At 43.0% G+C, this 27,535-nt stretch overlaps 1 protein-coding gene across 1 annotated transcript in view; it reads right to left on the reverse strand.

The window, feature by feature from the left end:
• Arhgap21 (Rho GTPase activating protein 21) overlaps positions 1 to 27,535 on the reverse strand; it is a 123,518-nt gene that overhangs the window by 53,576 nt on the left and 42,407 nt on the right. Inside the window, exons 2-3 of the mRNA NM_001191693.1 lie at positions 18,003 to 18,182; positions 16,072 to 16,096 (exon numbers count right to left, since the gene is read on the reverse strand). Coding sequence (NP_001178622.1) covers positions 16,072 to 16,096; positions 18,003 to 18,182 — 205 coding nt within the window. The remainder of the gene's footprint in view (positions 1 to 16,071; positions 16,097 to 18,002; positions 18,183 to 27,535) is intronic.

Here is a 27,535-nt window from a genome sequence, read left to right on the forward strand (position 1 = left end):
TTGGTTGTTCTTTCAGGGAAGAGTGGAGACTGGAGACTGATCCTACAGAAATGTCCACTTCTTGGTTGTTTTTTCTTTTTTCAAAACTAAGATCAATGCAAACAATGAATAACTGTTATACATAGAGAAACAAACTGAGAACAATAGATCACAGCAGATTATGGGTCACTGAGTAAAGTCTTACACATACCATCTTCCCAAAGGGCTCTAGCAAATGTCAAGTTGATGTAGAAATAACCAACACAATAGCCATTATGGAGAAAAGTACAGTTTCCTCAAAAAAAATTTTCCCACAACCTCTAGCATCCCTGCTGGCCATCCAGCCAAAGGTAATGAAGTCAGTGGACGAAGCCCTGGCCTACTCTACAGCTCAGACTGCTCAGGAATGCACCCACAGGCTGACCTCAAACTTACAGCAAGCCTCCTGTCTCAGACTCATAAGAGCTGGGAGTACAGTCATCAGTTACCACATTCAGCTATAAAAGCTATTTTAAGACCCTAACAGAGACATACTACCTAATGTTAAAAATATTGTGTGGCAGGGAATGCCTTTAATCCCAGCATTCTGAGGCTGAGGCAGAGGCAGGCAGATCTCTCCGTTTGAGGCCAGTCTGGTCTACATAATGAGTTCCAAGACAGCCAGGGCTGTACAGAGAAACCTTGACTCAAAAACAAAAACAAACAAAAAGCAAGTCTTATATACTCAAACATTAAAACACTACATCTAATTGTTAGCCTTTTTTCCCCCCTTATTTTATGGTGTGGACAAAATCAACAGAGAGAGAGAGTGTGAAAAGGTAAATTATTAAATTAAGCTATTCTCCATATTCTAATCAAAACAAGTGTGATGGATTCTGTATGCTTGGCCCAGGGTGTGGCACTATTAGGAGGTGTGGCCTTGTTGGAGGAAGTGTGTCACTGTGGGTGTGGGTTTTAAGACCCTCCTCTTAGCCACATGGGAGAGGTCTTCTCTTTATCTTCTAGACAAGACATGGAACTCCAGCTCCTCCTGCACCATCCCTGACTGGATGCTGCCCTGCTTCCACCTTCACAATAATGGCCTAACCCTCAGAACCTGTAAGCCAGCCCCAATTAAATGTTGTCCTTTATAAAAGTTGCCTGGGTCATGGTGTCTGTTCAAGGTAGTAAAACCCTAACTAAAAAAGTGCGGTCATTTTCAGAAAGCTAATTAGTACATTCAAGTTTTACCACCCAATCTGCAGATCGGACAACTTCAGGGACCCAGATGAGACCTGTCACATTTCAATCACAATTACATATACTAGAAGCAAACACGTACTCTCTTTATGCAGCTTGACCTTCAAGAAATGGAGTAAAATCAGTTTAAAAACTTAAAAAGTAGACGATGTTTGAAATTACTCATGTTAAGCTTTTTCAAATCAAATACATTTAATTTTTACAAACTTTTTTTGCCATGGGAATGTTTCACACACTCAGAACCAGAGAGACTGACAGCACTAAACCCTAGGAGACTAATAACCATGAAAATCATGTTTCATTTCAGCCCACTCACACCCATATAAAGCTTTTAAAGTTAAGTCTCGGATGTCAATTCATTCATAAATGCTGTAAACTCTCTGGCAGGCACATCTGAAGGAAAGGAACGTTAGTATTGACTCACAGGTGAAGGCAAAAAGCTTCTCTGGGTCTCCACAGGAGGGAGTACTCTGCACAATGGAGTTTCACGTACAAGCTGAGCACAAACCAACCTTTTATCCTTAAATATCTACTTACCACTAAGAACTGACACAGCCCTAAAGCTATGAGACAAATCCAGAAAGGTCTCACATGTGGAAATCACATGACAGCCCCATGTTAAGTTTATAAACAAGTTACCCATTCCTGTGGATCTGCTTGGCTATATATTCAAATCCCGTGAGTTTACAGTGGACCTATTCATTTACAGATTAAAGTCTTTGAGTTTATGGTGAATCTTCTTAGCTATATACTCAAATCCCATATGTTTACAGTGGACCTGTGGGTTTATAGAAAACACACTGCATGGAAATCTCAAGTGTACAGAACGGTACCTGGCATGTAATGGATGCTCAGTAAGTACCTTCTGTCTACTTCAAAAGGTCACCCTGGAAAATGCTAACAGTAAACAGCACTTCTGAGGTTTGCCTCCAGAAGAATGCTCCTGTGGGCCTCTTCAGTCCTGGGACAGGGCGGGCACCAGAAGAGCAGTGTGAGCGCAGCACCACTAGGTGTCAGGCGTGGATCAGTTTAAAGTTATAGCTAGGCAGAAACACTGTGGGAGCCCTTATCCAACACTTCCCCCTAGTTCTCTTTGAATGAACAGTCCATGACTGCCTTTCAGAGCACTTGAAGTTCAGTAATGTTAGTCGTCCCCCTCACGTTTCAGGAGTTTCATAAATGATGTATATAAGTCACTGCCCTGTTGTTCTTGCTTTGCGAGGTTGCAATTTCTCTGGCAACCCAGACAACTTTGTTAATTGTAAGCAACAACTTCCCATCTCTGAATTTATCCACTGCTCAACCCCTTGGCCAATAAGCTTGTCAAGGCCATCCGCCCTTTGTGCGCTCTCCCCTTCAAGACTACCAGCCTCCCTCAGCAAGCTTCCTAAGATCGCCTTTGCACCCATACTTCAACAAAACTTACCAGTGACTTCACGCTCCTTCCCCAAGGCCTTTCCAAGTACACAATTTGCCCATCTAACTAGAGAGAACGCCACGCGCAGGCCAGCTCTGCCCTCGGTTCTCAGCCTGTTAGTTCGGCTGAATGAAGCTAAGTGATACAGTGAGTTGCTCTGTATGTGCAAGCGAGTTCCTGAAATGCTCAGGAAAGGCTCCTGCTGCATCCCAACCCCTGCTCCCTCAGGACGGCTCTTCCAAATCCTGGTGACGTTAAGCTGCTCTCCCCAGCTGCGGGTCACATTGGATCTGTCCCGGGTCCCTGAATCTCTGCTGCTCTGGCCTCTTTTGTTTGCTTTGCTGTGTTTGTTTTAATGTCTAGTTTTCACTTTGAAGTTTTTCTTTCTCCTGTGTCCTCTCTCAAGTAAGGATTTAGTCCTCAACAGCCTTCTTTGGGGCCTTGGTCCACAGCTAGTTAGCACTTCTCATGTACATACTCTACGCTACAGCTCTGAGGTCCCCTTGCCTCCCCACCATGCAGCGGATGAGTGGCGGTGTGCCTCTGCCTACTGCACACCCTTCACCAGGGCTGTCAGCCCTCACTAATCTCCAGCTGCTTGTGTTGCAGGGGTTTCTGAATGAACAGGCATCCCCAGGACAGGCATATACGCTCATCCATGTTACACGTCCCTGGGCGTGTACTGATGCCAGAAATGTCCCTACTCATGAATACCTGCTTTCCTTATCCCTCCACAAACTCCACTGAGCTCTGTAACTTCAATAATTTGCTACACGTAAGAAAGTATCTTTTTAGATGTGATATATCCACTACTACAAATGAAACGTTTTTCACAGGCACCTTACAATTACTACCTCTTAATCAACACAGTGACTTGCCCTCAGATCTTCCATTTATTCTCTGGTTTCACTGCTGGGACAGACTGCTGGCACATCTGTTCATGACTTGTAGATGGCCCCTCCTCTCCCTAAGAGCTCCAGAGCAGGTACTCTATCTTGTACATGGGAAACGCAGCCCCGCTCCCCAGGGACAGGATATGCTGCTCTTCAAGCATTCTTGGGCTAACAGAGTTCATCTACTCGATCCCTCACCCTAGAAAATCTAAGCATGACTCTCCATGCATCAGTAACCTACAACTAGTAACACACAACCCACCCCACCCCCACACCTGTTCTTCTCCAAAGTCTAGGCAAAGGTTACACATAAACGTCTCAGAAATGTCTCCTGAGAGGCTGCCGTCCGTTCCTCCCATCCTAGTTTCACCTGCCCAGCAGCAGTTTGGCAAACATCCTACGAACCGGACTCTTCCCTGGCAGGAAAATGATGGCTTCCGCCATAATTATGTAATGATTGTACTTACTTTTATTTCTGTGCTTTAAGCCTTATTTCATATTTCCAGCTCCCGGTGTCTTATGTGTGAATCTGTGGGTCTATAGGTTTCTAAAAAACGTATGGCAGAAACTATTTTTAATTTGGGAAAAAAAAAAATCCTTGCCCTCCACTTCACCTGAGTGGGGAGCCGGTGAAGATGTTGGTGTGAGTGACCGGTGGAAGGGCGCGGAGGCAGGCTGTTTTCATTAGCCGGTGGAGGAAGTGTACTGCATGGGTGACATTTTTTCAACACTCTGAAGGAAGTGAGGTTAGAGGCCGCGTGGCTTCCTTCCACACAGTCGGCTTAGTGTCTGGCTCACTGTACACACTGCACAGATGTTTGCTAAGTGAACGAACAAACAGAATGTATTTCTCAATGTCCTCACACTTAGCTGCAAATATTTCTGTTCTGTTTTTATGCCAGAGATGAGAAGTTATCTGCTAAACATCGAAAGCAGGGGAGGGGCTGCAATCTGTGCAGGCTAGCTGGGAAGCATCGAGGGACAAGACCAGGCTCTCCAGCAGGGCGGTGGCTGTGACCAAGTTGTGGGTTGTGCAGCAGCTAGGAAAGGACAGCTTAAAACCACGTGATTAGAGGGCTGCTCGGACAACACTGCTAAGAGAAAGCCCGGGCAGAGCCATGCCTTGGAGACTGCTCAAACCCTAGTGCGAATCTCCCTCTAGTTCTTTCACAGTTACTTATCTCTGCCAGCGGCCTCCGACTAGTACTCTCTGAAGCTGGCTTTCGAATTAAAACGTTTCATAATGAAGCATCTAGAACTTTTAAAGACATCTGAACTCGCATCTAGTTTGTTACCTGCCATCTTAACTTCACGTGTTCTGTTTCTCAAGTCTTAGTCTTCTCCTAAAGAGCGGATTCTGACGTCTGCTTTGGCCCAGCTCAATTTCTTTCATTACAGATTATCATTCATTATTTTTAAGTAGTATCAAGATTTTAAGTTTTCACCTCCTGGCTTATTTTACAGAACGTATCTAAATTTCTATGTAAGCCCAATATTGTCCTATTTTGTTATTTTCTTATAGACCTTCTTAATTATTAGAAATATGGTTTCTAAATCTCTAGGCACCACTACCTCTGAGTTACAGGGGCTGTGGGGAGTAAGTTTCCCCCGCACCCCCAACAGCAAACAGAAACTGACAAACCAAACTCAGCAACACACGGAACGGTCGCTTAGGAACAGACCATGGTGGCCACCACCACAGGTGTTAGTGTCCTTCTGTTTACCCACCAGGCGCTGTGCACATGAGCTCCTACTATGTACCAGATACCTACTTAATGAAAACCCAGCCATATAAGGCATTTCCTATCCTTCATAATCTTTGCTCTGGGAAGAATTCATAGAAATTGTTTCAAAAACATACTGATACCTAAATATAGAAATTGTTTCAAAAACATACTGATACCTAAATGGAGTGGATTTGCAGTCAGCCCCTGACTTGGGAGGCTGAGACAGGAGAGAATGGCTTGAGCTCAGGAGTCCAAGAGCAGCCAAGTCAACACAAAGAGATCCTGGTTCTACAAGAAAGGGGGTGGGGTGGGGGTGCGGGACACAGAGGGAGCGAGGAGGGGAAGTCAAATGAATAACTAGGTAGTTACTTTGCATAATCTAATAACCAGGTTTTGATTGTCTCCTTATTTCCCAGTATCAAATCTGCACTGGTGCCACAGGTTCTCTAAACAGGTAAACCAAGAGGCAGGAGTTCTCACCTAACCTACCACAGGCATGAGCCGTCGACAGGCTGTTTCTCGGAGCAGGGATTTTTTCCACAGTGTTATTAATGAACATATCTTCAATCTTTTACTAACTGTGAAACACTTCCTATAAAATAACCCTGCAAAAATTGAAACTAGCTACCACTTTTCCATTAGCTTCTTTATCTCAAGCAAAAGTATGAGAATCCAGTCATCTTTCTAAGAAATGAAAATCCTGAATTGCAGCCCTCTGGGGGTTACACAGACAGCGGTGAGGTATGAGGAGGAAAGGCTCTTCACAGTCTCAAGAAGCTCCACTGACCGGAGCCCTCGGCTACTCTCACTGCCAGGAAACGGCCAGGCACCTAAGGTACCAGGAAACCTCACAGCGCGCACGTGCACGTGTGTCTGTGTCTACCTCCAAAAACAGTATAACCAAATTATGATGTCTTACTAGCAACAGCAGAAGCCAAGTAAGAGCAGAGCTGTATCTCCGAGATTAGTGAAAAATGTACAGACCAAAAGTGGGAGGAAAACAAAGGCTTTTCATTAAATGAAACCTAAATTCCAACACAGCACAATGCTATGCAAGCCGTAGGGAGAGAAGGATCATGTCCACAGTAAGTACTAAAAAAGAGTGAATATGCGTTACTTACCAAACAGGAAACATGAAGGAGAAATGGCTTTCTTCATCTCAAAAACCAAACTTGTAAGGAAATCTGAGTCAGACTCTCACAGGGGGCTGGAGAGATGGTGGTTCAGAGCGAGGGCTGCTCTCCTAGAGGACAGAGGTTCAATTCCCAGCAGCTAAATAGCAACTCACAACCATCTGTAACTCTAGTTCTAGGGCAGCGGTTCTCAACCTGAGGGTGTAAAGACCCTTTCACGGGGTCCTACCATGAGATATCTTGCATATCAGATATTTACAATTCATAACAGCAAAATGAGAGTTATGAGTAGCAACAAAAATAACTTTATAGTTAGCTGGGGGTCAGCACAGCATGAGAAATTGTATTAATGGTCACTGCATTAGGAAGGCAGAGAACCACTGCTCCAATGCCCGATACTGGCCCCTGAAGACACCAGGACTGAAAGTGGTACACGGACACACATGCAGGCAAACATGATACCAATAAAAATAAATTTAAAGAAGATTAAACAACCAAAAAAAAAATCAAGATTTTCATTGATAAGCAAAAGTTTCTAAATACGTATAGTAAAAGCTGGCTTCACAGTCAAACTCCTACTCGAGACAACCACAGGCAGGCTGGACAAGGTCTCCAAAGGCTGAGAGAGCCAAAGTGTTCGGGGCTGGCCAACAAGGCAGGCAGGAGAACATCATGGCGGCTCTGGGCCAGACATCCCTCTGAGAACCTTCTGCAGGTAGCAGCTCGCCAGCGCTCAGCCCACTGCCATGACTACCCTAAGCAACATGTCCCCACGGTCGTCCAAAGTGGGGTTCTTCAACCCCACTCCTCCACTGCTTTATGGCCTGGCTGAGCCTCCCTGGATCCAGACTGAAGGGTGAGTGAGGCTTTCCTGACAAATCTTCCGTCACGCTTTCCCCGAGGACCAGATCCCTATCACCGTCCTCTCCCAGTCCTCTCAGTGCTTATCCATTTCGATCATCCCTGCTACCTCTGCATGAGTCACCCATCCCCTCGCTTAGCTGCTGCTGCTCAGTGTGCATGGAGAAAATCTTCAAGTAGAAAACCAAACCAAACTATGTGTTGATGAGCACAACCATGCAAACAAGCTTGGCTTGGACACAAAGTTGGTTTGACATCTAAAATCCAATCAATATATATTCAGTCTATCAGAAGGTGAACAAGAAAACCCTAAGGGGTATTCCGATTGATGCAGACCAATTAATCCCAGACATACACTACAAGACTCAGCATAGCAAGCGTTTTTTTGTTTTGTTTTAGGTTTTTTGTTTTGTTTTGTTTTGTTTTGTTTTGTTTTTCTGTTCATATGCTTTTCTTTTTGAGCTAGGGTTTCTCTGTGTATCCTTGGCTGTCCTAGAGCTCACTATGTAATCCAGGAAGGAACTCTGGCCACCTGGAGAATGGCGAAACGGCTCTGGCAGGCCTTGCCCTTCTCCCCAATTCCCTTTTCCTTACTAAAAACCACTAGATTACATTCCTGAAGCCAGCCCCCAAGGTCTGTTCCCTATCTGGCCACTTCCTCCTCCTGAGGCTGACCCCCAAGGTCCAGCTAGCAAAGTACTGAGTCCAGCAATCAAAGGCCCCTCTGGCTCACCTAATTAACATGCCCAATCAAATGCCTCATCCTTACAGGGCGGGGGGGGGGGGGGGGGGGGTGTTTCCCCTTTACCTTTATAATCTGCCATTTTCCTATGGGCCACATCTGTCTCCTCTCTATCCAGAGGCAGTCCTTTGTCCCGGGGACAAATACCTCTTCTCCTTCTCCCTTGTTCCCTGTCCTCTGTCTCCTGCTTTCTCTCCTATTTCCTGTGCTCAGTCCCTACAGGGCCAACAAACCTGCTTTATGCTGAGAAAGTGGCACTGGGGATCCTGAGCAGATACTGATCTCTCACAGTCGAGGTTACCCTGGACACACCTCTCTGCCTCCTGAAGACCATTATTCTTCAACATTTAGATTTTGTAACACATATACAGTAAGTATTCTAGTAACTAAAATCCCAATTCTACAGCTTTGATGATACTGCACAGTGAACAAAGATCATCAGGATTTTTTCCCCTTCTTTCTGTGGGTTTAACCTGGAGCCTCATGCATGGCAGATCGATGACAAAGTACTCTTAGACCTCAGTGGAAGCCAGGCACCTTGAGCAAATGAAGAATACACTGCAGACAGAACCACTTATCAAGCCACAGCAATCAAAAGCAGTGTTGGCTTGATGCAAATAAAACCACCAATGGGCTGGGCATGGTAGCACAAGCCTTCAATCCCAGCCCTCGGAGGCAGAGGCAGGCCCATCTCTGGAGTTTGAGCCCAGCCCAGTCTACATAGGGTCAATCAGGGCTACACAGAGAAACCCTGTCCAAAAACACAAGCAACCATACAAACGACCAACACACAGGATGAGCATCTATAAAGAACCAGCGGTGAGTATTTAGGGCTTCGTAAGACCTACAGGATCTGGTGTGTTCTTTCTTTTTAAACAAACCCGTAACAATATAAAACTCATTCTAGGTTTGGAAAGCATTGCATAGCTTCCACAGGCCAACTTCAGGACAGAGCCATGTTTAGTATGTATCAACCGGAGACAGACACCATAAGTGAGCTGGTTTCTACTATACAGTAACTGGAAAGGCACAGACTTCATGCTAAGAACCATGTAACTCAAAATAAACCATGGACTCAAACCGAGGGCCAAAACAGTGATGGGCAAACTGCAGCTTTGGTTATGACTGATAAATCAGAAAAGCATCTTAACAATATAGGAAAATTCTTAGAGAATTCAAAGTATTAAAAACAAAGTATCACTCACTCAGACTGCACTAAAATAAGAACCTCGTCAGAGGTGGTAAGAATTTGAAAGGTAAGGTCAATGGGCACCCACTCTATTTCTCTAGTCACCAAATTCCCCACCTGAAATACCCAAAGAACGCCTACAAGTATACAATTAAACTGGACGTGCAATCAACTTTGCCTTGTGAAAACGTAAGTTAAAATTATAAACCAAACCACTGCCTGGTCCAATTACAGTAACCAAAGTTTGAAAACAGGTTAACATGAAGCAGAGCGCCCCGCAGAGCGACTGGATGCTTGTGCTGCTAGTGTGTGAGCCAGTGCATGTGAGCACACTGGAAACCAGCAGTGCCCTGTGTGTGCGATGACTCAGCAGCACCACTCCTTCGTGCACACGCCTTTGGACTCACATCAGGTAAAGGAAGGTTCATAGCTGTGCTGTCCAAAACAGGCCAGCACTCCTGAACACAGACAGTGGAGTGAACCGATCCAACAGTTCTTCACATCACCTATTGAGATTCAACTGTAACTTACAACTGAGATAAAATACGCCAGTGCAAGGTTCAATTAGCTTAACAAATGTATATTCCCAGATAAGCATCAGCATAACCTGAATATTGAGTTCCCTCGGGCTGAGGACACTGCTCCATCTAGGGGATTTGCCAAATGCAAAGCCACGGTTTCCACAAGCAGCACTGAAAACAGTCTTTGTTTTCCTCAGTCAATTCAAACTGTCTTTCCTACGAGTCTGTATTGGTAGAATCAGACAGCATATACTCTCTTATACTTAGCTCTTTAAAAATTCACTAGAGGGGCTTGGGGATTTAGCTCAGTGGTAGAGCGCTTGCCTAGCAAGCACAAGGCCCTGGGTTCAGTCCCCAGCTCCGAAAGAAAAAAAAAAAGAAAGAAAAAAAATTCACTAGAATGCCTTTCAAAAGCCTGGGTAATAAAAAGGAGATAAACCCAATCCTACTCAAAATCATTTGTTCCCCAGCTACACCGTCAGGAGACTGGAGTGACAGATAGCACAGCCAGGTAGAGAACCAAATTTCCTGGTTTTAACCCCTCCTGTAAAAAGGGGGAAAAACAAGAAAAAAAATCTCAAACATAAAAAGAGCCGACAAAATAAGTGAATGGGAAACCACATACTGAGAGTGTAAAACCCACACTAAGAACCCTAACTACATAAAAGTTGGGGTTTTCAAGGAAAAAAAAAAGTACTACCACCCAAGAACAAAACACAAACCTCATTTTAAAAATAGGCAGCGAGGGGGCTGGGGATTTAGCTCAGTGGTAGAGCGCTTACCTAGGAAGCGCAAGGCCCTGGGTTCGGTCCCCAGCTCCGAAAAAAAAGAACCAAAAAAAAAAAAAAAAAAAAAGGCAGCGAGGACAGCGATGGCTCAGTGGCTGCTTCTCCAAAGAACACGGGTTTGTTCCCAAACCCACACGGAGGCTCACAGCCATCTGTGACTGCAGTCCCTGTTCCAGACTTCCAAACACGACGCCCAGACTTACATGCAGGCGAAACACCCATCTATACACAGTAACAAAAGAGTAATTTAAAATAAATTAGAAAATGAACAATAGACATCAACAGTTATTTCTCCAAATAAGTTACACGAGTGGCCAATAAGCCACTAAAGGACGTTTAGAAGAATCCATCAGTTAAAGAGATACACAGCAGAACCACAATGAGATGCCACTTCACACCCACTGTGCTGGCTCTAATATAAAAACAGAGTAGTACTTGGAGAGAATACAGAGACATGAAGCCCTCCCACCACTGCATTGTAGAAAACAGCGTGGCCCACCACTAGGTCTTTATCCCAAAGAACGGAAACACAGACTCATATATTTGTACATATATGTTCACAGTTCCAACCATAACAGCCATAAGGAAGAAACAGTCCAAAAGTCCACTAATGGGCAAATGGATAAGCAGACAACACCGTGTGCGTGCGTGCGTACGTGCGTGCGTGCGTGCGTGTGTGTATGTTTGTGTGTAGACACACACATGAAATATTCCAAGCATAGAAAGTTGAGTGCTAATGCATACTACACAGACCTTCCTTATTATCTCATAAAAGTGGCAAAAGCAATTCAGGTTTCAAAACTATAACCAAGCGAAAAGCAAATTTAGACATCAAGGGAGTAAATGTTTCTTGCTCTTAAGCAGAGGCTCAGCAAATAAAAGCCATGTCAGGATGAGGAAAAGAAAAGAACACCTGTTAAATGCCACCCTGCACAAGCCAAATCTGCCCCTGAAGCTGAATGAGACACCCGTTAATAGTGTAAGAATTCAAGAGACTATGGCCCTCTTTCTCCAAACTTTCAAGAGTGGATTCCAAGAGTTAAGCTCTGAGAGGCCACAGCTATGGTCAGAACCTGACAATTCTACCCCTTGCTAACTGCTTAAATGCCGTGTTCCAACTACATCACCTGAACCTAAAGACAATAACTGTTTCCCTGGAAAGCCGTGCTGAGGATTAAGGACCTAAGCCCCAGAACACTGCTGTCATCACCAATCATCTCTCTGTCTCTCTCTCTGTGTATCTCTCTCTGTGTATGTATCTCTCTCTCTCTCTCTCTCTCTCTCTCTCTCTCTCTCTCTCTCTCTCTCTCTCTCTCTCTCTCTCTCTCTCTCCCCTACTTCCTAAAACATGCTCACGACCAAGACACCTATGGTTGTTGCACTAAGCAGCACCAAAAATTAACAGAAAATATGCAACTAATTAATACCTGTCTGGTTAAACTAATTAAAAACAATCCAGTTAAATAGGAATTACAGGATCCAGCTAAGGGCTCCACAGAGCTCAGTCAGAATAGCTGCATTTGCAAAGCACTGTAAATATGCTTTGGACCCTCTACCATCAAATATCTGGCGATTACTGGCCTGCCCAGAAAAACTATTTGCAATACAATTTCAGGCCCATGTTTTAGTTACATTATTCTAAAAGAATGTGTTTTTCAGAAAAGAATAGAAATAGACCATAAATCCACTCCATTTTCTCAGCTTTGTAAACATTTTTTTCATCACTAAAATTGCATTTCACTGAAGCCCACTCATTCTCCAAACACAATGACTGAGGTACATCTGCATTGGTTCAATTTAATTCCTTCCCGGAGGATTTAGAAGTGCCATGAGAGAGAAGGCGGACAGAAAGCATGGTGAAGGCTGGACCTTATACAGAGAGGTAAGCTCATGAACACGGAGTTTCACCAGGATTTCCCGGACATGCGGCAGCCCTAAATTCAAGTACTTTGGCTTGTGGAGTCTTACACTCTACAGTGCTGTTGTTATGTCACTCTGGGGCAGCTAGTGTCCTTCCTTTGCATCTGGCCAGTCCTGGGTTTCACCACTGTTGGAACACTCTAGTAGGAACTATAGAGGTATGCAGACAGAGATAACAGAATCACAAAGGTCACAACTGAGACAGTTTACACAACTCCCAGGTTCCCCTCACCACATGCTAGAAAACTGGAAAGTCAATGGAACTGAGAGGGAGGGAAACAACAGCAGCCACTATATGCTCAGGACTGTGAGTGTTTACTCCAGTATTTTAAAGGCTGTCAACATGGTATCAACTGTCGAAAACAGCTGCTCTCTCCAAACTAGCCTGCTCTCGTATGGTCCTTTCTTATACTGCATCACTGTACAAACAAACTAAGAAGTGTAAAATAATTTGATGAAACATAAAATTACATCCACGTACAGGATATAAGAATACAAAAGCTAGATACGTTTAGTTATTAAAAAATTACATGCCAAAAGAGATTTCACTAAATAGCCACAAGAAAAGATGTGAATCAAAGTCTCCAATTGCTTTACAGGACGTTGGCATCACAGCAGGGTAGTCCTGCAGTACAGTCCAGCAGTTAGCTTTTTCCCAGGGACACTACACTTTGACTCTGACCACAACACTGGAGGCGGGGATTCTGTTACACTAAACGAAGCTCACACGAAAGAGCTTCATAGTCTCAACAGACTCGGAGATACATTTTGAATGGAAAGAAGACTGAAATAAAAATCATAACATGCGGGGGTTGGGGATTTAGCTCAGTGGTAGAGTGCTTGCCTAGGAAGCACAAGGCCCTGGGTTTGGTCCCCAGCTCTGAAAAAAAAAAAAAGAAAAGAAAAAGAAAACACAAAACAAAAACAAAACTATGAACTTAGAGGGTACCCGACATAACTAATCTGAACATTGAGCGCTTTCACAGTAGTCATGTGATCGGGGGGAGCTATTTTAGCTTCTTTATCTACAGAAGAGGGCTATCACCTCATTGTCCGGGTAAACAGATCCCTAACACACACTCTCATGTCTGGTCTGGATTAATGTCAAGTACATGCTAAATCAGACCAACTTCTCCAGGTGCTCTCAAACCTTCTCCCCCCACCCCCTCCTCGAAGGGACAAAGGCCCAGACTTTCTAAGTCACTGGGACACACAGGACATTCAGAGCCCCTTGCGGACCTGTGAAATACCAGCAGCATCACTGTAGTTAGCAAACTTGCCCAGAGGTAATCACTCCAGGGAACCTGAGGCATGGCCAGAGAAACCCTTGAGGAGTTATATCCTGGGGTCATACATTCATTGAAAAGATATTCTTTTGGAGCACCCTTGTTGAAGCTACTGTTGGCTGCACTGTTTTCTAGGACAGGGACACATAAAGACAGACTGGCCTTAGCAAAAAGTGAAAATGAGATGGCATTTTTTTTTACAGAAGGGTATAGCCCTAACTATTCTTACTTGATTCTTTGACTATTGGAAAGCTCAAAAGCAAAATTTATCTTACTTTTAATAATGGTGTTAGAGCCACAGCACAAACATTTATTTTAGTCTTCTGGCAATCCAATTAATATTTTCACCCTAAACATTTACCCCAAAACAGAAGCATTTCATGTTTTGATCATAATCCGCCCTCCTCAGACTCTTCCCAGAACCACTCCCTGGTTCCTACCTATCTAACTTCAGGTCCTTTTAATTCATTAACCAATTTCTTACTGTATAACACAACACAGTACTTCTGTATGTGGATAAGCCCCTGTCTTGAATAGAGCAGGGTGGAAATAGGTAAATTACCCTTTCCTCTGAGTTTCTTTCTCTCAGACCTGGACCCTCAAAGGGTTCAATCAAAGCATGTAACTCCATCCAACTAGTTCAACAAGCCAGACGGATGATAACCATCACATGCAGCTGTATTTACTAGGCGTGCATTTCCCCCGTGACAGGCATGAATGGCATCCTTGGTGTGTGTCCTCAGCATCTGCCCCGGCACTTCCACCTAGGGGACGATGGGACGATGACAGAGAACTCAGATGCCCTTTCCTCAGGCTGGTGCTTTTCCTGTCAACTGCCTCTGCTTCTGTCACACCAGAAGCATTTGGAATCTATCCTAAACCCTAGTGAATACCAGATGGTGACAAGAGTGGTCCATCTTGCACAGGTGACATCTATGATCTGTGTTACCTGACCTACACCCTCAGATTATCTTGGACAGTGCTGAAAGAAATTATTTCCTTCTTATGTCAAATGAAAGCATGACAATTTAGACACACACACACCCCACACACACACACCCAGACCACTGAGGACTACAATGGACTACCCATGGAATTCATACAAATGAAATTACTCAGGAAAAAAAATATTGTACTATTGGTACCCATAAATACATTTTTTAAAAATAAGGCAAAAGACACAAAAAGACTATTCTGTATTGTTTTGCTTGACAAGAAGTTCCAGAAAATGCAAAATTCTGTATTGACAAGTTTGTGAGTAATTGTTCAGAGCCAATTGCATTATAAAAGAATACACAGAACTTTCCAAAATGATGGAATGCTTATTTTTTTAATATCATATCTTGAGGAGAATGGAAGGAAGATTCATGGGTTAAACGTTTACTAGATGTTACATGTTATACTTATCATTACTACAAATGTGATATTACTGGTAAAGGTGCATTAAACTTGAACTAGTGGTGAGAAAACAGCAGATAGAACTGCGGGGCTGGATGTCCTACAGGACAAAAAACTCGCAGATTCTGAACAATGCTGAGGTCACAAGACCCAAAAAGAACAAAGGGGAGAGATGAAGACCACCGGGGATCTTAAGGAAGTATCGATACTGAACTCAAAGTAACAACGACAGCAAACCCAACAAAACCCAACAGGACTAGTGGAAACATTGATGTGAAACATTGTAGCTAATCTACTAATACCCTACCAGTGGTAACTCCTTAGTTGTGCTCACTGGATCACAGTTATGTATACTTTTTAGAAGAAAGCACAGAATCCCCGACAGTTGGAAACACACGCAGTTCAAAGCCATTGGATGTGGGTCATAGAAACCAAACTCACGTTTTCCAAAAGAGCAGTAACTACTTTTAATTGGTGAGCCAACTCTCCAACACCAGAAATAAATGACTATTTTTCTGAATTTATTTCATTATAATGGAAACTTTAACTCATTAAAGTTGATTGAAAATTAAAAGAAAACCAAATCAGAATTATTAAGAACTAATCCCTTCTCCATCTGAATAGCTCATGATCTTCCTTAAGTGTATTTATTTTAAGAGTGAGATTAGAAATAAGAAGAACCAAAGCCACCTGATACAGCACACTTCTTCCCTGAATGGGTCACTAAGTTTACAAAGCTACTGACATAAACACCTTCCGTAGTATCTTTTGATGTCCAAAGCATAGACAAGGAAAGCATTTGTGTTCACTGCAAGGAAGTGATGGGATTCACAAAGCTCTGAAGTGACGGCACAATCTTTAAATCCTTTAAACACCTAAAAACTGCTCTCCACTTGGCTTTCAGAAGAAGGTCACCTTACCTACTACACTGCGTACAGTGGGGTCGTTTAGAGAAAAAGTGGTGGTCTTATGGCTTACCTCCTCTGTTTCCATTCTCTTCATCCTGCAAAATAAAACAAGACACACTTGAGCACCAACGATCAACTCTTAGCTCAGCACAAACAAACAAATTATTGGTATATAATAAATACCAACCGGACTCATACTAGAAGGACCTTTGCCAGAAGGAGGGAACTTTCACGAGACAGAAAGGCTGTGAGTGAAGCCCGGTGCAGAAGGAAACTGGCAGTACTGTTCGGAAACGCTGTGTGAGTGTGGGGCCCCTAACTGCGGTATTTAGGTGGAGGCAGCAAACAGCACTTGGTTCATTAGTTACTGTTCTGCAGTAACCATCAAGAACTTTCATGGGCTAACAGCCGCATATTTAAGTTCTTGTTCTCAATTTGGAACTTCATCTGTTTGGTATCTATAGGTTCTTCTTCCATGCTGCCTATATCTAGCTGAGAAATTAGGAAAGCGACTTTAAAAAAAAAAAAAAAACCTAGTATGAAAACACGTTGAGGTGAGTATTTGCTGAGCCTTGGTTGAATCAAAGCTCCTATGCACTGCAGAAATGCAAACGGAGCTTTGGCTGAAGGCTGGTAATTTATTACATAACTCTTGACCTTTATTTTGGCTGCCCAAATGTTGTTTTTCTTCTTCTGGTTATAAGCTCAGTTCTGAGACTAATCGGTTGCCAGCTAAGTGACATAATAGAGACATTGTTGCTATCAATCCTACACTCTCTAAAAACTATAAAACACTTAAACTGGTTTTAAATTCTTTGGAGGCTGGGGGTATATAGCTCAGCGGTGCAGTTCTAACCTAGCAAGTGTCAAGTGTAAGGCTCCAGGTCTATTTTACACACACACACACACACACACACACACACACACAATCTTTGAGTGAATTAATAAAATTTCACCATTAAAGTAAAAACATGCATATATATTTCACACGGAAAGCGTATAAAGACCAAAACCTATTTGCATGAATATCTGCACCAAACCACAGGATTACATGGCCATACCGAGCATTACCATCCCCAAGCCCCATTCCAAATGTTTCCTGGGAACAAGGCACTACGGTTGTGTGACTAGTGACTTGCTCAAGGTCACAAAGCTATTGAGAGCCAGAGCCGGGAACTATGGGGACCCAGACTCTGCAGAGTCCACAAATGCTTTCTAATTCAGATATATTTTTTAACCTGTATTTTATTTTATTATTACTTTATGTATATGAGTACACTCTAGCTGTTTTCAGACACACCAGAAGAGAACATCGGATTCCATTACAGATGGTTGCAAGCCACCATGTGGTTGCTGGGAATTGAACTCAAGACCTCTGGAAGAGTCAGTACTCTTTAAGCGCTGAGCCATCTCTCCAGCCTAAGTAGATTATTTTACAGATATATCATCTACATGCTCTTTGTGTTATAAACTAAACCGACAAAGTTTGGACAGTTCTAAGATGTATCTAGCAAATATGTATTATTACCCGAGCTTTTACTATCAATAGATCTTAAAGGCAGTTAGAGGCAGCTGTACCGACACACCACACATGGCCCCTCTCAGCCAAGCATGCTCGCTACTGGAGTGTACTCACACCTTTTACTCTCATCAGCCACGCTCTAAAATTCTGCCTTACTGTCCTATGGTACATGTGAGAGTCAGCAGATTTCTATACTTATTTATTTTCTGTAACAGCAGCGAATTTAACCAACAATGTCCCTGGTCTGCTCAGAGAATACAGAATCTTTCTAAATAATTGGGAAAGTTACATATCACAAAGAGAAGGAAGCTTACAAGCTGCTGAAAAACAGGCAGCAGCATATTTCAGAAGTTCAAGTTTTTGTTAGAGGTTAAAAAACACGAAAGAAGAATTTAAAATGCAAATATAACTGTTTATTTTAAGATAGGAAGGGAAGCTGAGAAGGAGAAGAGGCCCAGAAGAGAGGGGAATTCTCTCACCTTGTATGAGAACTGGATTGCAGACTCCGGGGGATAGACGATGAAGTGTCGCAGTGTGAAGCCGAATCCTTGAGATGTTCTCTTCAGCATGACTGTCTTGGGACCTGGCCAGGAGAACGATTCGTCTTCGGACGGTGACACGGGTTCACCCTGTTCCTTTCCATCTTTATTTTTTGACACCTAAAGGGCAAAGACAAGTGAACACTTAACTACAGATCACAACATACTTCATTTAGGAAAAAAAAAAAATACAAAACATAATTACCTGAATAAATACGAAGCTAGTGGTGAGGAGGGATACTTGCTCCCAAAGTTAGACACACTATAATCATCCAAACCAAAAAGCGGGCACACATGTGCATGCGCTTGCATGTTGCGTGCACATAAGTGTGCAGACACCAGGTGTCTGGTGTCTGCCACCATTCTCTGCCTATGTCCTTATGTGGTGTTTGGCTAGATTAGGCTGGCAGTCAGCAAGCCCCCGCAATCCTCTGAGTACTCACTGAGTGACGGTGCTAAAGGAGGCAGAACCAGTCCCAGCTTGTTAGGTGGGTGCTGGGATCCAAACTCCAGGCCTCATGCTTATGTAGCAAGGCGCTCAGCCTCTGAGCTACCTCTCCACCCAACCCCCCAAACTAAAACTACAAAACTAATTACACCATGGAAAACCAGTGAGCGAGAGACTATTCTTAAAACTTGTTGGCACAAAAGCTAAAAATTTCATAGAAGGCATGAAAGATGACACCAAGGAAACCCCACAGCACGCCGAGGGCAAAGAGGAGAAACAATGGAACACAGAACTATCAGCTAGGAAAGAGACCAAGCCTTTCTACATGGTTCAGTGCAACAAACACTAAAAACAGCAGCAGAAAGGGTCTGAGTTGGAACCAGATTCCACATCCACAGAGATCAAATCCAAAAAGATTTCCACTTCTTGAGGTCCTTTGATCTCTGAGCTTCAGCCTTTGCCTGGCCAACACTAAAAATCTGTTACAGGGTAAAATCAAAAATTGACTCAATACCTTATTCCCTTTTGTACCCTAAGACTTAAGAGACCTGTGCCTCTCCATCCCCACGTCTTCAGGCTTCTCGAAGAGCAGCTTCAATGTATTTCCTCACCTTTGATACTTCAAAACTTTTCAATATCACCTAATTGACCCAGGAAAACCCAGCTCTGCCCACTGCCGGCCTTCACCAGGCCTTTCCAGAGGACGCAGATGCACAGAAACAACCACAGAAACAATGGCTATGCGGATGGACCCCCCTCAAGGCCCAGATCACTAACGTGGAAAGACCAGTCAGTCTGTGCCTTTTGGCTGAAAACTTGAGGACATTTAAAGTTCTTATTGAATAGCGAATGAGTCATTATTAAAATGTCAGCTAATTCTTGTCACTGTGTTGCTGATGTTGGCGCTTTTAGTCAAAGGTACATTGCAGTGTCTTACCCTATACGATCCCCTTTGGCTTTTGAGGAAAGAGCAATACAAAGAGAACTTAATCCCCTGCCCACTCATACCATTCCCATGTTTTCCTGTTTTCTCTTCTACTGACAATGACTAAAATGTCTGTTCTCTGAAAACCCCAGGGCTCTGTAAAGGCCCTGTCTCCTACAGTCCCTAGGACTTATGATAGATTCTGTCAAAGGCTTTTTTCTTCCTCTACTGAGACAGTCATGCGATATATAATTTTTTTCTTTAAATTCATGTACATAGTTTATGGCATTTACTAACTTGGATGTAGTGACCCGTCAGTCCCTTCATTCCAGGAACAAAGCCAACTTGACCACGGTGTATGTATCCTTTGTGATGCGCATCTACACGGTACTTTCCTGAGCATTTCTGAGTCTATACTCGTCGGGGACACAGACCTGTGGTTTTGTTTTTCTGTTTCTCTTTACCTGGTTTGGGTATGACAGTAATGTAAGCTTCGTAGAAGGGTTAGGGGAGTTCAGGCCTGGAATATTTTTGTAGTTGGAAGGCTTTTCATTACTATTTCAATCTCCTCGTTACTTATGTGTCTGTTTAGGTTGTGGACTTCTTGGTTTAATTTTGGTGGTTTGGCTGGATCTAGAAACTCATCATTTTTTTTTTTCCAAATTTTCCAGTTAATGAAGTACAGGTTTTTAAAATACTCCCTTGTATAATCTCAGTGTCTTTGGTGTCTGCTGTAATGCTTCCTCACTCATTCCCAATACCATTAATTTGGGCCTCTCTTCTCTTTGATTAGTTGAGCCAAGCGTCTGTCAATCTCGGCTACCTTCTCCGAGCTCTTGCTCTTAGGTCGGCTGACTTTGCCTTACTCTCCTGTGTGCGCAGCACCGGTTTCTGAGCGAAATTTCGTTATCTCTTGCCACTGACTGCATTTGGATTCGCTTTGTTCTCGCTTTTCCAAGTGTTTGTGTTGCTTCCTTCAGCCACTGTGTGTGCTCTTCTAGGTCTTTCAATGTAGCCACTTTGAGCTGTGCGTTCCCCGACTGGGTCATTTTCAGTGAGTCCCAGAGGTTTTGTTTCCATATTTCATTAAGTTCCAGGAAATACCTTATTTTTCTCTTTGACCCATGCATCACTCAGTAGTAAGTTGTTTAATTTCCGTGAGTTTGTGTATTTACTAGAGATTTATTTGCTGTCAATTTTAAGTTTTATTGCATTGTGGTCATAGAGGATACACTAGTTCTTTCTTTTTTATGTAATCTATAGACATTTGTTTTGTGTTCTAGCACGTGATCTATTTTAGAAAAGCTTCCATGTGCTGCTGGGTAGAATGTGTATTGTTTGGGTGGAGGATTCTGTAGACGTGTTAAATCCACTTGATGTATGATGTCAACTAATGCTGATGCTTTTATTTGTTGTCCCTATGAACTATTAGAGAAAGTCTATTTTTTTTTTTTTTAAATTAGCAGAACTCCCAAAGCTCAACTTCGGCAGACTTGTTAGTGTCTGAATAAATGCCAAGCTCAACGGATGGCCTCTATCTCTAAATTACAAACTGGGACATATTTTTTAAGCTTGAACTTAGAGCTTAGGGTCAAGTTCTGGAATAGAGAAAGTCTATTAAGAACACCAATGTGGGGGTTGGGGATTTAGCTCAGTGGTAGAGCGCTTGCCTAGCAAGCGCAAGGCTCTGGGTTCGGTCTCCAGCTTCAAGGAAAAAAAGAAGAAAAAAAAAAAAAAGAAGAAGAAGAAAGAAAAAAAAGAACACCAATGTGTATTGTTTGGGTGGAGTATTCTGTAGACGTGTTAAATCCACTTGATGTATGTGTCAATTATTCCTGATGCTTTTATTTGTTGTCTGTATGAACTATTAGAGAAAGTCTATTAAGAACACCAATTGTTAATAGAAGGATGTTAATCCTTGTCTTTAAATCCAGGAGGACTTTCTTTTTTTTTTTAAATAAAATTGATTGTACCAGACTTTGGTGTGTGTGTGTGTGTGTGTGTGTGTGTGTGTGTGTGTGTGTGTGTGTGTGTGTGTATTAATGTACCCGTCCCCTTGATTAGAATAAAGTGTCCCTTTTTACTTCTCCTTAGTTTTAGTTTGAAGTCTAATCTATCAGATATTAGGATACGGAGACCTGTTTGCTGCCTGGTCCATTTGTTTGAAGCGCTTTTGTCCACCCTTCTACTCTAACATGGAATCCATCTTTAAAACTAAGATGTTTCTTGCAAATAGATAGGTGGATTTTTGTTTCTTGATCCATCTAGTCAGTCTGTGCCTTTTGATTCAAGAATAGAGGACATTAATATTTAAAGTTACTAATGAAACGTGAACTGAAGACCACGCTATTTAAAGTTACTACTGGACTGGTGTTAACTGTGGTGCTGACTGCTGTCTGTGCTCCCAGCAGTCCTTTGTTACAGTCTCATGGCTTGGTGCTTCGTTCCACACTCTCTACTGTGGTCACTCCTCTTTCCAGCCCAAGACAATGCTTCCCGTCATGAAAATTTTTATTTTTCCTTTATTTAAAGCAGACAGTTTTGTTAGGTTTATTAGTCTAGGCTGGCTGTTGTGGTCCCTTAGGACTTGGAATACCTTGCCCCAGGCTCTTGGGCTTTCAAATTTTCTAGGGAGAAATCAGATGTTATTCTGACAGGTTTTCCTCCTGAAGCTTTCAATATACTTTCTTTTGTTCTACACACTTACTGTTGTTTTAACTATGATGTTCCTGCTATTATCTATGTGGTGCTCTGATTACGTCCTCTGTCTGTGTGGGGTATGTCTTTACTTAGTTTGAGAAAGTTTTCTTCTATGATCTTACTGAAGATCTGATCTATGCCATTGATTTGAGATTCTTTTCCCTCTTATGTGCCTACAGTCCAAAGGTTTGCTTTTTCCTGGTGTCTCGTATTTCCTTTCTTCTGCTGCTTCATTTTCATATTCTTTGTTTATTTGGTCTAGAGTCTCTACTTTGTCTTTGAGTCCTGCTGATCTATTTTCTGTTGGATTCACTCTACTGCGAAGGCATTCACTCCTTTGAGCTCCAGTTGAGTTAATGAGTTTTCAATTCCGTCTTCATTTTAGCTTGAGTCTTCTCCGATGTTTCTATCGCCTTCTTGAATTCTGTCCTTGGGTCCTTCACTGCCTCTGCCATTTCCACCAGCTTGTCTGTGTTTTCCTGGGCATCACTTGGGCATTGATTCTCTTAAGTTCTTTCTCCTTAATTTGACTGAGCTGTTTCTCTGTGGCTTCCTTAAATTCCTTGAATTATTTGATGAAGTTTATGATTGTCCTTTAAATTCTGAGTCTTAGGGTTCTTTTAGGTAAAGAACTTCTCCAGATCTGGTAGGTTTTGGAGAGAAGATACTGACTTGATCTTTCATATTTTACTTTCCAATGAGATCCGGGCATGTGGACTTCTTTTGTTAGTTATAAATCTTATATGGACAGAGCAATTGTAACAGAAGAGAGGATTGTGGGATGGGCCAGGCTAGACCCTGGAGAAGGCTGTGGAAGATCTGTCTGGGTGCAACGGTTAGATGGTAGTGCCAGAGGGACCCGTGGATGATGGCAGTCAGGGCAGTAAGGCAGGTCCTGGTAGAAGCCTACAGGTTGGTTGCAGGACAGGCAGGTATGATTGGACCTGTGCAGACAGCTGGACAGGGACCCCAGTGCAGATGAGGATAGACACTGGAGGAGGATGTGGGAGGTCTGGCTGTCGGGAGAGGTTTCGTGCAGCATGAGAAGGGTAACTGATGGACGGCTCGTGTCCCACAGGAGCACAGCACTCAGTGCTGCCAGCAGGCTTCTTCCATTCTGAGGTGCCAGCAAACTGCAGACCCGACTCCATGGCAAACCAGACTTCTTTAAACTCTTTTCTTTGGGTAACTTCATTTAGTCTCATGTGCTTGATATCATTGACTGATTATATATACATATCTCCCAAGCATATCTGCACTCCAACAGGTAACTTTCTATGTGAGTTGCTGATAAAAAATGCTACCTTTATCAAATAGCAAATGCTTTCATACGCTGACTCTCCTTTCACATTACCATCTACAATCAAGTCTATCTCCACAGTGATTTACTTCGTATGGAGGTGAGAAGACCGATGAAAACATTACACAGCCAGGCCTGTAGTAAGGCAATGGGACTGAGGAACTGGGATGTCAAAATAAACTGCACTGTACAAAATCCATACTAAATAAACAACTGAACACTGACAGTTAAAATGATGTATCGATCAGGCTAGAACTATGGCGCTGCTCTTCAGAGGCCCTGAGTTTGGTTCCCATCGTCCCCGCTGAACAGCTCACGACTGCCTATTCACTCCAGCTCCAGAAGATCCACATCTCTGGAGAACCTGCAATCACTTAGACACACCCACACACAAACACGTATGACCAAAAGACCAACCATATCAACCAAAACAGCACGGTGCGCTGAGATGACAAAATGTCTGCAACACTTAAAAACCCGAAGGTTTAAGTCTAAACACTGCCGAGCCCTGAAAGGAGACTTACACTGTACATGGAGCACATTCATAGTTTAGAGACTTAGTGCCGTTTTTTACACATATTTATCTACAGACTTAGATTTGAATAATGACTCAAAGCAATCCCAATCAAGATCTCAAAACATTTTTGTATGAAAATACAGTTTCTAAAAGTCACCTTATCTGCTAAGATTCTAACTATAAAGAACAAATTCCATATACTCATGCTCTGGTTTCTAAAATAAGAAACCAGATTTCATAAAAAAAGTCTGTTGTTTGAAACTTGTAAGAAAATGAAGACAATTTTTTCAAAGGGGGAATTATCTGTAAATGAAATTTCATCCTGGACTGATGAATGGAACATAAAAATAATGACTTGGAAATCCAATAATTAAAGAAAATGGGCAAGAAATGTGAGCATACCTTACCAAGGAAGCTACAAAATGCTCAACACTGTCACTGATCAGCAAATTCACACTGGGCCACAATGGAAAACCGACAAGGGTTGGCTAGTGAAGCACCTGGAGCGCTCATACACTGCTAACAGGCATCTAAAGGGGTACTAATACTTTGTAAAACAATGTCATTGCTTCATAAACAGTCAAATGTGTGTCTATCATGTGACACAGCCACTTGTTCACAACAGCATCGGTTACTATAAAGTGAAAAATATCCCGAAGGTTTTAAAGCAAACTGAACTGTGACACATCGAACGGAATTAACTACTAAGTTAGAGAAGCTAGACTAGGGGTAGAGCACATGCCTCACTGCTGCACTCATCACACGGCTAAGACTTTTCTACACCACCTGGACGCACACACTGGTCACCTTGATGGGTGAGAGAGAGAGAGAGAACAGTCGGGGGAGGGGTAAGTATATTTACTATCCTGAGCATGTAACATTTTGGTTTTAAAGACTGATTGATTGATTGATTGATTGATTGATTGTGTACACTATTGCTGTCCTCAGACACACCAGAAGAGGGCATCAGATCCCATTACAGATGGTTGTGAGCCACCATGTGGTTGCTGGGATTTGAACTCAGAACCTCTGGAAGAGCAGTCAGCGCTCTTAACCACTGAGCCACCTCCCCAGGCCCCATGTAATATTTTTGTACGTGTGATTACACAACCTAAAATATGTGCAGTTGGTTAGGTGTCAAACATGCCTCAGTAAGAGACTTAAGCAGATGAGATGCAGTGGGATGACTGCCATGAACTGAAAACATGGTTGTCATGGGGAGGAATGTGAAAGTGAACGCAAGGCTGAAATCCAGAGGAAACAGGAACTCCTTCAGCAGCAGCGGTGATGTAATTTAGATCAATGGACAATCCCTTAGAGTTTATTACGACAGACATACTAATGTATTCCTCTCATCATTTAAATTATCAAACATAGATGTGCATAGTAACTATCATTTGAGATTGGAGAATAATAACCCAGTAACTTTTCCTACCCTCATTCCTTAAGAATACAAGATTCTACTGACTCTGCCTTGGCATTTTAAGTTCCAGCTGAGGGGAAGGAGAGAAAACACAGGGCAATGGCTGAGAGTTAGCCCATTTCCTTCCTCTGTAAGGCAGGGTGCAGATTTGTGAGGGTGGACTTCAAATGGCCTGTGGGGGATACGCTTACATCCCAGGGCTGTGCAGGAGCTCCCACAGCAATGCGTTTGCAGTGTGGCAACTGTGACTGTCGGTCTCGTCTGTTGCTTAACTGACAGACACAGTGACCTCCTGTGTATACTTCCAGGTTCCCCAGCCCTCTAAAAAACCCAAATCTGAGAGAGGAAGATAAACTACCACTTTCTAATACACAAAGTCTCCCTCCACAGGTGACTTCAGAGCTCTTCACTCAAAACACAACAAACAAGGAGGATCTGGCCCCTCCTCCCACTGCTCTCTGACCACATTCTTTTCCCAGCGTTCTTATTTGCTTTGATGCCCTTTCCTGACTGCATCTGACACATAAGCATGTCAAAAGACTGTGATTTAAGAATACCAAGAAAAATCAAGTTGAAAAGAGAATGAGAGAACATGCTGTATTACAGAATGTTTGCAGAGAAAGGAGCAGCATCATTAAACATGTGCTGCCCCCACTGTCAGTGAGGCAGGTGAGCAATGGCTGCCGTGATGCTAATGTGCATTCTCCTAATGGCTAATACACACCGAGCACCTCCTTAGCGTGTTTAGTTGTCCTAGTCTATGATTTTCACAAACAAAAGACGCTCTGGGCTTTACTGTAAATGAACTCTTTTCATGTGGAGGCCAACTCTACAATGATTTATCCCTTAGTATGGACGGCTACAATCTGATCAAGAATTAACACCCAGGTGTCTAAGATGAACAAGAAAGGTAGTCCCAGTACTAGAGGTGGGAGAATGGGCTGATGCAGGAGGACTGTAAGGCCAACCTGGGACATACCAAGGCCTCACCTCAGGAAACCTTCAAAACCGAAGGGCTCCCAATGCCAAGGCCTGGGTACGCTCTGTGTGTTTGTCATCTCTTCTGTCTTGTGATCTACGTGTATTTCTGTTCTTAGACATAGCCTAGCATCTTTCAAGATTTCTCTTTCCTTTAGGACTCTAATTTTTAATACTTATACCCAAACTGGGGCTGGAGAGATGGCTCAGTGGTTAGAGCACTGTCTGCTCTTCCAGAGGTCCTGAGTTCAATTCCCAGCAAACATGTGGTGGCTCGCAACCATCTATAATGAGATCTGATGCCCTTTTCTGGTGTGTCTGAGGACAGCTACAGTGTACTTATAATTAATTAATTAAAAATTTTTAAAAGCCCAAACTGTGTATTAAATTCATGTCTAGAATATTCTTTTGATGGACTCATACTCTCGATATAGTCAAGTTTTCAATCACACAGGAACCTCTCCTGGATTATGGGTCCATTCTCTTAAGTCTCCGATTGGTCAGTTACAGCTTCTTTTAGTACATTATTTACACAAAAGAAAAAATAGATGTGGGCGAGCAATTTCACTTTTGCCCTCCACAAGCTGATCTTTTTCAGAGCACATGGTTCAGTTCTTTCAATTTTTCCATCCACCCAGAATACATCCAAGCCCTCCTGGTCTCTGACCTTTCCCCTGTAGGAAAGAAGGGAAGGTTACATTTTCTTTGGCCTGTTTACAAAGAGGAGATAAAAAGAAACATACATGAGCCCGCTTTCACTCCTACATACCCACAGAGCCTTTGATCTTCAGATTTAGTAACAGGGGCCAACTGTGGGCCTCGAGTGGAGAAGACAGCACTCACAGGTCCCTCCAGTTAGGCTCTGATGCACATCTCCCCTGCACATCTCACTTCCCAGCCATGAGCACCCAGCTACTACCTGTGGCTGGATAACAGAGATTAAATTCCTGTGTCCAAGGCCTGCCACCCCATTCCCTTAAAAAAAAAAATTATAACAAGGTCATCTGATTTAACAATAGCTCAAAGTTAAAAGGAACCAAAGGAAAAGACAACAAACGGCTTTAGAACTTAGACACGGTAGACAGAGCAAGTAGAGCAGGTGAGATGCAAGCCACCAAGCATCAAACGGGAAAAGCAGTATCTTTCTAAAAAGGGGAGTTAGCATGGCTAGAATGATGGGAA

The sequence above is a fragment of the Rattus norvegicus genome, chromosome 17, assembly GCF_036323735.1.
Source record: "Rattus norvegicus strain BN/NHsdMcwi chromosome 17, GRCr8, whole genome shotgun sequence".
NCBI lineage: Eukaryota > Metazoa > Chordata > Mammalia > Rodentia > Muridae > Rattus > Rattus norvegicus.